The sequence below is a fragment of the Aplidium turbinatum genome, chromosome 2 (genome assembly GCF_918807975.1).
Source record: "Aplidium turbinatum chromosome 2, kaAplTurb1.1, whole genome shotgun sequence".
Classification (NCBI taxonomy): Eukaryota; Metazoa; Chordata; class Ascidiacea; order Aplousobranchia; family Polyclinidae; genus Aplidium; species Aplidium turbinatum.
In genome coordinates, this window is record NC_137473.1 from 34,074,264 (window position 1) to 34,084,748 (window position 10,485).

General features: G+C 41.2%; 1 protein-coding gene across 1 annotated transcript; it reads right to left on the bottom strand.

Moving 5' to 3' along the window:
* Positions 1 to 1,753: 1,753 nt before the first annotated feature.
* LOC145764987 (uncharacterized) lies at positions 1,754 to 9,591 on the bottom strand. The gene is made up of 3 exons (XM_082576706.1): positions 9,375 to 9,591; positions 8,578 to 8,722; positions 1,754 to 4,403 (listed from the first exon to the last, which is right to left on the bottom strand). The coding sequence occupies exons 1-3, from the start codon at positions 9,577 to 9,579 to the stop codon at positions 4,235 to 4,237; spliced, it is 519 nt and encodes a 172-aa protein (XP_082432832.1). The 5' UTR covers positions 9,580 to 9,591; the 3' UTR covers positions 1,754 to 4,234.
* Positions 9,592 to 10,485: the final 894 nt, after the last annotated feature.

A 10,485-nucleotide genomic window follows, 5' to 3' on the forward strand; every position in this document is an offset into this window, starting at 1 on the left:
ATTCTTGTCACAATTAATAAGCAAGTAGGTACTCAATAACAACTATATTTGACTTTAAACGAAGTGACATTAACAAAATATTATATAATAGCCTACGCTAATGTACAATAGTTCCAAAAACGATAATTTTGTTCACTTATAGTCAGGTCAATATATGATTTGACCCTAAAAAATTCCTACAAAAGGTTTTCCAACGCTTTTTCTAGTATTTATCATCAAGAATAATATATTAAAAATCTAGGAGAATCAGAGCACCGGAAAGTTGTCATTTTCAAGATGGCCGCCAAACAGTATAGTGACAATAATTCACTTAATATTCATGCTAGAGCTCTAATTCTGGCGTCTATCCCTAGATTTAAGGTGGTAAGGAATTCATTAAAACTATTCAAAATGAAATTAACTAATTAGTTTAATGAAAAGACTTATATGAAACAAAACCAATAGTGAAAGACTTGACAGTACAAGAATCACACACCACTTATTAAGTTTTTACATTCAGTTGCTTAATAAGTCATGGTCATCATTTTCATCCAGTAACGACTGATTGTACGTATTGCCACAGGCATCAAGTTGCACTGTCCACATGCTGAGGTACAGGGTAGATTATTCTGTTACCTTTAATAAGTTAATAGCTGTTTATCTGCTAATAAATTTCATACAAATATTACCCTGAAAGTGTATCCAGAAAGAGCTATAATCCATGATTTGAGTGTAATTTTTCAAAAAAATTTCCGGAGGAGCATGCCCCGGACCCCCTAAAATACGCGTGCCTTTGGCACTAACCCCCCACCAGCTTTATTGCTTCCCTTGCTTAACCTACCAGGACACGCCACTGCACATCAGGTGGCGATGGCTTAAATAAAACACTTTGTCGTTTTCTTCAATTTATCAAATATTTGCCCCCCCCCCCAAAATTTTTTTTTCTGGCTACGCCACTGGACTGAACTACCCGAGTGGAAAACTTTCCCAGTGTATAATGTGCTAATTGTTTAAACTGAATTTTGAAGTCGAAAAATTGTTTCTTCATATTCTGTTACGTTAATGCGGGGACATTAAGTGCTGTTATGTTTACCCTTGTACCTGTCCAGTTTTATTGGCTTGGACTCTTGGAGTACATACTTTTCGAGACATTTAAGTCTCAAATGATGTCAAATTTTTTGAAACACTCCGTATATCTTTCTGTTGCAAATAAGAATCAAACTGTTAGCACTAATTAAGAAAAAACTTTACCACACTTTTCGATGGAAGAAATTGTCCGGGGGGCAATTGTCCTAGAATCGGGAAAAAGACACTAACATACGTATTTCATGGAAAGTAAACCTAGCAAGTTTTAGCTGACCAAAAATGAATTGGTTGATGACACGAAAGCAATGAATGTAAAACATTTTCGCAATTTTTGAATTTTAAGAGGTAAGACAAATTAGATCTACATTTTCTAAAGCGCTCGTAGAGCTAGAAGTTAAAACATTTCTGTCTATAACCGCGTCGCTTCTAAACAAAACTAAGGAGTGTCTTTTAACGGGAATACTTTGGGGTATACCTCAGTGACACGAAAATGATCTCTCTCCATTTATTGCGAAAGTTTCCTGACCTAGCTAATCCCTTGGCTTTCTTTGCTAAAAGTTCTACATCCCTCGCAAAATTGTAGATCAACTTTGTTAGTAATTTTGTATCGTATCATCCTTGTTCTTGTTAAAAATATAACCTATCAACAAAACCAATCCATTAGAAGGCTTTAAAGAAGAATGTTCTACAATTTAATTTTTCACTCTGTCTGCTATACATGTTGTCAGAAGGTGCAACAAAGGAGGTCAGTAATAAGTAACATACAGTAACATACATTTCACAAGAAAAAAATAGTTCAAAATTGTCAAATTCAATATCTATAAAAATATCTGTCAAGGCATAAAAGCAATGTTTGTTTCCGGCAGGACACGTATATAATGTCGGGTGATTACAAATATCTTCAGATACAAAGATTTATTTACAGTAAGCCACATTGAGACAAAAAACACTTTTCTCATTACACAAATTTTTAATTCAACATAATGAAATCAAGAAAATGAAATATCTTCTGACAGGTGTCAAACCCACAACAATGCTTGATATGAACGACTCGGTAACATGTCTTGTAATGCAAAAGAATTTATTTTCACACGAGTCAGTTCAATTATAAATAGCTAAAAGTTGATTTCGATCGATTTGAATAAGCTTAACTGAAGTTGATCTAGCTGCTACCTGATCGAAATCGATTTTTAGTTATTTATGATTGAACTGACTCGTGTGAAAATAAATTCCTTTGAATAACATAATGAAATATATTTATTGACTCAAAACAAGTTTAAACGGACTTAAACACTTAAAATCCAGGAAGAAAAGTTTAACTGGAACACTTAAGGTTGTAAACAATTAAACAAAAACAAACAAAACAAAGTAACCTTAGCGGGTTTAACATAACTATAATATCCATGTTTAATTCTATGCCTATTTCGACAACACACAGTACACTGCGATTACAATGCAACATGCAACAGGCAGCAGGAGAGAGACGTGTAGTCATCGAGTCAGCAACTTCTATTATTTTGGCATTTCATTAAGTGTTGCAGAACGCATTGAGCGTGCTCTGGAGCGGTGTCGAACCGACGTCCTTATGAAGGTCTCGAATACGTTCTCACCACTCACCATCAATGATATGTATATTTTGTTCAGGTTATTGAAAAATGTTTGATTTAGGTGTCAGTGTTAGAGAATACGGGTTTGGAATGGTTGTATGTTATCACATATGAAAACCAACTATAGGACGTTTAAATTGATCAGCATAAAAATAATATCACCTAAGCAAGCATTTTTCAAGCTATATAAGCAAAATGCAGGTTGTTTTCAATGCTGCGTGTGGAGCAACTTCTTTGCGTTATAGTGTTGCCATATGTTTCATTAATCCAATCGTTTTTTTCAGTTTTTTTTTTGTAAACGTCATCTTAGTTTTTTTTGCGCTTGTGTGCACCCACTGCCGTTCCAAAGTAGGGTAACTTACCAACGTAAAGTTGTGGCGAGAGCAGACAGGGTGTTCAGTTGAGTGCTTTGAGCTCCTAAGAAGCCGACGATTTGATGCGGACGATACTAGTCTCGGAACAGCATAACTGCTAAAAGAGTGATCCTGACCACAAGAATATGAATCCATAACAAAGACAAACAAAAACATCGTCAGATTAAATCTGGTGGTTCAAAGTGATTGCAGAATGACAGTGCGAGCGACAGTGGATGAAAGCTCAGTTGGTTAGAGCGTAACTTTGTGAACGAAAAAGCCTCAGGATCAAGCGGCGCTTGTTCGACTTTCGGGAAATGCGCTTAAGCGACGCACGTTAAGGGCTGCTCTCCATTTAGCGGCATAGGCTATAATGAATGCGATAATTCTTCGACAACAACGCTTCAACAATCGGATACTTCACTTTGTCAATCTCGGTGACCTGGCTTGCGTCACTGGTTCAAAGCCTCGATGGTTATGCGAAACTGCCAAGTTTAAGCTCTCAAAGAAGCTTTCCCAGTGCGAGGATAAATATTCAACCAATCAACCTGTACAGAAAAAAAAGTCGCGTCGTACTAGACCAGGAGAATACAGAGGTTGATTGAGGGCTCTGTTTTGATGACATCTTCGGTTTCATTTTAGCATGCACCTTCCGCTTCCTTTTTGCGTATTACAAAAAATTCCTAGTTCATTCCCTGTTCAGAATGAAATGGAGCCAACTGAGTTAACATCTTGAGAAAAAGAGCAAAGCTTCAATATCGTGAAAACTAAAGAGCTCAAGAGGTAAGTAGTTTTCCAAATGCTTCCGAGCATGGCATTATCGAAGCAAAAGCTCAAATACTCGCATAACTTAAGAGAGTTGACGCAATGATGAACGAGAGTTGGGCAAGCTTCAGTTTTTGTTACAAAGTAAAAGTTTGCGCAGAAAAAAAAGAAAAAAAAAAAAAATACAAAGTGGCTGTGAGCCAAATTATATGTCCTGACAAAAGTCCCAATTTTTTGTCATACCTTGTACTACACAAAATTTTTTTAGGACAAAACATTTGCTACTGCTTGTGTTACTTTCCAGTGTATTTACATTTTCTTAAGCGGGACGTTATGGAAGCTGATTATACATCTGGTGTTTATTTATTTATATTTTAAGTTCATTACACAAAAGGCATTTTTTATCAAAGCTACGTCTTTTTTAAAGTTAGTAGATTAAAGAGATCAAAACTGTAGTAAAAAGCACAACAAGAAAGTGATGACTGTCTGAGCAATAGTGAAATATCTGCAGAAGTGTTTATTGTGAGAAGTTGCCTTCCCTGCAACAGCTCGAAGTTGGTCAATCGATTGTCGACTGCAATCATTGGTGTCGCAACATTCAAAATCACAAGACCTGAATGTGGAAAACAAAAAGCACAGCAGTTAATAAGCCTGTTAGAACCCTAAAAAGCCAGCCAATTAGTCCTTAACAACTGTTTGCTTTGTTACCAGGTACAAACATGAAATGTTGTAAGTTTAATAGTAGGCTATACTGTAATTAACCTTAAAGTTCGAGAAGACGTTGTCAATTGCATTGATGTCTATCGCTAATGCTACTTACAGTAGATAGGCAATGCTACAATGCTTACAAATTTCATCATTTAAATTGTCTAGCACCAGAGGTGACCAGAAATGGATGAAACACAATTTCAACTTAATCAAATTCTGAAGCAGACGGTGCTAAGATAGTTTATCGAACATCTATTGTCGACAGTACCAGGTCGTTAATTGAAGAAGATTTTGTTTGGATTTTTCAAAGAAAACTACATGAAACTGTTTCTCCACTCACAATAGTAGCTGGTTTTTCTTTGATAGAATTTTGTTTGGGTAAATTTTTTGGAAAAAACATTTCAATAAACTGTCTGTTTATTAACAAACCAATCCTATTAAAATGTAGAAAAAAATTAAAAATTTTACATTTATGCTCAAACATTTCTCCACCAGGCTTAAAACAAACTAAACTCATTTAAGTGCTGCTCCAAACCAATGCGCCTCGACACCCGGGTACTTTCCCTAGGGTTCTAAATTACAAAAGTTATTGTACGAAATAATAACATCATACAGTACAAGAGTAAGAATCGATGATGATGATGGCGTATGAGCGATCTTTCCAGGCTAGATTGGAGGGCAGGAAATCTTCAGCCACTCGGCAGTCTCGTCGTCCAGGATTCTCAGACCATGCGCACCGTGTGGAGGCCGGTGGGTTAGGCAGTGGTGGATGACATGGTCTGCGGTCTGTTCCGTGGCACCACACTCGCATTCTGATGAAGGAGCCAGGCCCCATTTGTGCATGTCCGAACGAAAGCGGCCGACGCCAGTTCGCAGGCGGTTAAGCCTGACCCACGCAAGCCTTGCGAGGGACATCCCTGGTGGACGGGGATCGGCGTTGGGTATGAAGTCACGGAGCGTGGAGGTGTGATTTTGCCACTCCGTGTTCCACATGTGGTTCGTCCAGTGTGCCGCACTTAAACTAAGTTCTTCTGCGTGCTTAAGGAGTTGTTGTGCGGCAGGCACAAAGGGGCGTCTTGATTTCAAGCGCTGCTTTATAGGTGGTGGTCTCTTGAGTGTTGCATGGAGGAGATGGTCGGGGTCCAAAGCGCGGCGAGCGAGAGAAATCGTGGCTCCTTTACGGCGTAGCTCAGCGGGTTGGATGCCTGCTAGGATGGGTAGGCAGTCCGTTGGAGTGGGACGCAGGCATCCAGTCACAGTACGCAGTGCGTCGTTAATGGCGGTATCAATCTGGTGGGTGTGAGAACTACGACACCAGACCGGCGCGCAGTACTCAGCGGTGGAATGAACAAGGGCTAGGGTAGCTGTACGAAGAGTTTTAGCACCAGCTCCCCAGCCGGAACCCGCCAATCGCCTCAAAAGTGCGACGCGTGTAGATAGTTTTTTGCGCAGTGACTTCAAGTGCCGGCGGTACGTGAGTGACCTGTCCAAGGTTATGCCGAGGTATGTAGGTTCGGCACAGTAGGGCAGGCGTTCCCCATCAATCTTGATGTTTATCTCACGCTGTGCCTCCCGGTTGTTAAGGTGGAAGGCCGCCGACACTGTCTTTGGCTTGCTGAGCTGTAGCTTCCATTTCTGGAGGTATGCTGATAGTGTTTGCATGTCTTGGCTGAGGTTCCTCTCCACTGACTGCCAGTTTCCTGCTGAGTGCAGGAGTGCCAGGTCGTCTGCGTAAGCATACTTCCTGGAGGTGGTGGGGGGCAAGTCGTAGGTGTATATGTTGAACAGGAGAGGAGCCAAGACTGAGCCCTGTGGGACGCCGTTTTTAAGTCGGCGTAGTCTGCTTCGACGACCGCTACCGGTTGTGAGGGTAAAACTGCGGTTTTGCACAAGTTCCATCATCATATGGACCATGTGTCTGTCAGGGAGCAGACGGAGTAACTTGCAGGTAAGGCCGCTATGCCATACGGTGTCATAGGCAGCCGTGAGATCAACAAACACGGCGCCAGCCTTCTTCTTAGCCGAGAAGCTGTCCTCAATGTCTTGGGTCATAAGTGTGACCTGATCTACGGTTGATCGTCCGTGTCGGAAACCAGCTTGTTCACGGGGGAGCTGCGGATCTATTATTGGTTCGACACGGGCGTAGATGAGTCTCTCGAGGATCTTGAAGGGGATGCAGAGCAGTGAGATTGGACGATAACTCTTCGGGTCCCCTGGGGGCTTCTTCGGCTTAGGGACTGCAACCACAAGGGCTCTTCTCCAGATTCTGGGAATTCTCAGGTGGCGCAAACAGCAGGAAAGGAAGTCTTTTAACCAGGACTTTAAGGAGGCAGCAGCATGGAGTATCAACTCCGGGCATAGGTGGTCAGGGCCCGGGGCTTTACCTGGCTTTATGTGCTGGAGGGCGGCGGAAAATTCTTCCGGGGTGAACTCACCCGAGATGTTGTCCCCGTCTGGGGTTGTTACCCTCCAGAGGTCCGTCATTTCTTGCAAGACGGATCTATCAGATTCACGGTCTCTCGATTTGTATTTCCCGTTCTCCACAAGTTGTGAGGCGATGGAGTTTGCTGAAACGGGACATTGTTGATGAGAGGCACGTGATCTGCCAGTTAGGTTGTTCAGTGTACTCCATGCTATGCGGCTGGAGTGCGTGAAGTCGATTGATTCAACGGCTTCTGTCCAGCGCTCCTTCCTCTTTAAGTCCAGCCTTGCCAGCAGAGCTGTGGCTGAGCTGTTGGTGTCATTGCCCTGAGGGGCGTGGAGGAAGTTGGAGTAGAGGCTTTCGCACTCCTTATCCCAGCACGGTATGTAGGTCTTTCGTCGGCCGCGGGGGATGGATTGTTTTGCCGCTGATGTTATTGCATCACAAAAGTCCTGGTAGGCTTCTTCCACGTTGTTGGTGTGAGGGGATGGGAGATACTGTGTGGCTTCATTGGTGAGGAGGCTATAGTACTCCCAGTTAGCCATTCTGAAGTTCCATCGATTAACAGGCTTGCTCGGGACAGGCATTATGAGCGTTGGAGCCGTGATAATCGAGGGTCGATGTTGGGACCTGGGGAACTTCTCTAGCACACGTCTGTCCGGTTGGCAATTATCGGGGTCATCACTTGCGAAAGCCAGATCGGGGTTTGTACCAGTGTTCCAGCGTCCGGAGAAGAAGCTCGCTGCACCCTTGGGATCGTGCAGTAGGGTGAGGTTGTTATTGGCTGACCATGAGGCCAGGCTTTCTCCGTCGGTGTTGGTGGTGTTGTAGCCCCAATCAACGTGGTGGCAATTAAAATCGCCAGCATAGAGGCTGGGTTGGGGGAACACTGGGATGGCTGTTGGTGTTAAGCGTGAGGGTGGTGGCTTATAGACATTGATGATGTGATAGCCTGATATGTCTATGCATAACCACTCTATCTCCGACTGGGCACTGGACTGGTCTATTGGCGTCCAGCTCAGTTGCTCATGGACAAACGTGGCGAGGCCGTGTTTCCTGCTGATGGTTGCGCCTGCGAGTGTGAAGTTGGGTAATACCAACTTATCCACAGATGTGCAGTGGGTCTCCTGGAGGAGAATAACGAGGGCCTGATGTTTTGTGGCCAGATACTCGATGATGCTGAGCTTGCTGGCCGTGATGCCCTCGGTGTTCAGCTGCAGTACGGTGGGTCGTCGGTACTTTTCGACAGAGGAGCTGCCGCGCCCTGACAAGGGCGTTTCCCTATCCACCCTGGGCTGAACCTGGGCCTGGTTTGCTCGAGTGTGACAAGCTTCGTTTCGCATATCTTTTCTCAAAGATATGGTACTGACGGGAGGGACCACGAGAAGGTGCTTGTTCTTCCCCCCCAAGAATCGATAAGATCAACTAAAAGGTCAACAAGTCACAACTTGAAAATATATTCTGATAGTAGGCAATGGGGTCGTCAGATTTGTTGAAGATTTTGCACAATTCGCACCACAGCATGTAAATAAATTCTATCTAAAAACAAACAACAATGATTGCTATGCACTGTCATCTTGCGGTAGAAGTTTTCAACAAAACAGACTGAATATAGAATCGTTATCAAACCTTTCAGATAACGCGTTTGGGTACTTACTGAGTAGAAACTGATACTACAGAAAGATCTATTCCTCCCACACTGAGTCCATTGGTTTGAGTGTCACTGATGAGGCGATTTGCAAGGTTTGTGCATGTTTCCAGGCATATTGTGTCGTTCACACAAAATCCCCCAATGAGGTCCACTATAGCATCAAAATAATACAAGAGAGGTTAAACGGAAATGCATTGAAACAACACATCATCGTAAGAAGGACATAGCCTAAAGTGCGTCTCGTGTGTAGAAAATGAGAAACCAACAATGGTACTGTTGAAAAATAAGGCAAGCGATAATAACAATAATACAAAACATTAGAAGTACTGTTGGCAAATGTGTAAAATGTATAGCAATGACGTCATCTTTCCACCAGATCGTTTGGAGCCTTGCTGAATTTTCAACATTAGCTTATTTTGTTAAGTATGAAAGAACATAAGAGTCCAAACTTTGTATAACAATGAGTATAACAGTTATCAATTTCGTATTGAAGTAAAAGTTTTTATGCCCTTGACAAGTCGATAAAAAGACATTAGAAATAGCATTTATCTATTGTTGTTTTGTTTTTGTTAACTCTTTTGTCGCTATTTGCGTAAAATCAAAACATTTACTGTGTACTGTTTATTTTAAATTAACAATCTTTTTGAAAATTTAAACTGTAGATTACAATTCACCTAAAATTTACTTGAAACAAAATAATTCAGCATTTTATCTTTTCAGAACAAAAGGTGAAGACTCTTATGCAAGTGGTGTTTAAAAACAATTGTGTATAAATCCATAAAGCTAAATACGAATTCACCAACCTGCAATGCCTAACACCGAGAAAGAACCTTCACCTCTTAAGCATCTTTGAGGGGGTCCAGTAGTAGGACATGCCAAACTACGAAACCAAGTATCATAGAAAACAATAGATCCCCTTGTTACCGTGGCACCAACATCACACGTCAGACTTTGTGCGTGCGCTAAAGTTAAAAAGGCGGCAAGAACGAATAGACTTGATAGAAACATTACGATGCTACTTTTTTTCACCTGTAAGTTTAATTATTCAATAAAGCAAGAATCAACTATTTTTAATACGAGCGCTGCAGTTGGTTGCACTATTACGAGTTCGTTGATTGTTATGCAGCCCAGTGCCTCATTGAATGAAAGCGATACTAGAAAATCTAACTCTAAAGTTCAATATGCACATCAATATTTCTCTTACAAATTCATCTTTTTTATGTAAGGGTGTGTTATGCAATCTTACTAAACAACCACAGGTTAAAAATAGGTCTTCGATCTTTGGTTTAATGTAATGAAAATTTTTAATTGTCTTAGTCAATTATTGTAGCAACCACTCATACAATATCGTTTGATTTGTTTGTGTAAAAAATTGTCATAACTCGTTTTATCAACTCATACAAATCGTTTGGTCTGCAGCAAACTTGTCTCATAGTAGCCTACCTCTGTTCATCTGTAACTCTGTCCGACACTTACTTTGTTGCCACTAGCTAAAATAAACCTCGTTTTCTGATTAATCTGTTGTAAAACACACTTGTCACTTTAATCTGTCTTTAAACTTACAGTATTACGGCCCAGTTTTGTAACAATCAAGGGAAAGCTTTTTCAATCAAATGCTTTTCATTTCCAGCCGATATACTAACTTGACATTATTATTTGTCACTGTGTTCGTGAACCTTTGGCGTTTGAAAGAAAAGACAAAAGAAAAATCGATTTCAGACTTGTTCAATTTATTTTAAAACAATGCCTATCAAGTTTCTTTGTAATTGAATACTTTCCAAATTCCAAGAGAGTACAAACCAGGCTCATTTTCATTTACACAATAAAATTACAATCTGTAACTTGTTGTCGTGTCCAAGCCAACAGTGTGACAAGTGATACACAATATCGACTGGGTGGATGGGAAGCTGGTGG

Coding starts and splice junctions, on each gene's coding strand:
- LOC145764987 (XM_082576706.1), bottom strand. CDS start 9,579: ATGTTTCTATCAAGTCTATTCGTTCTTGCCGCCTTTTTAACTTTAGCG. Junction 8,723..9,374: donor CTCGGTGTTAGGCATTGCAG/GTTGGTGAATTC, acceptor TTGATGCTATAG/TGGACCTCATTGGGGGATTT. Junction 4,404..8,577: donor GTAGTATCAGTTTCTACTCA/GTAAGTACCCAA, acceptor TTCCACATTCAG/GTCTTGTGATTTTGAATGTT.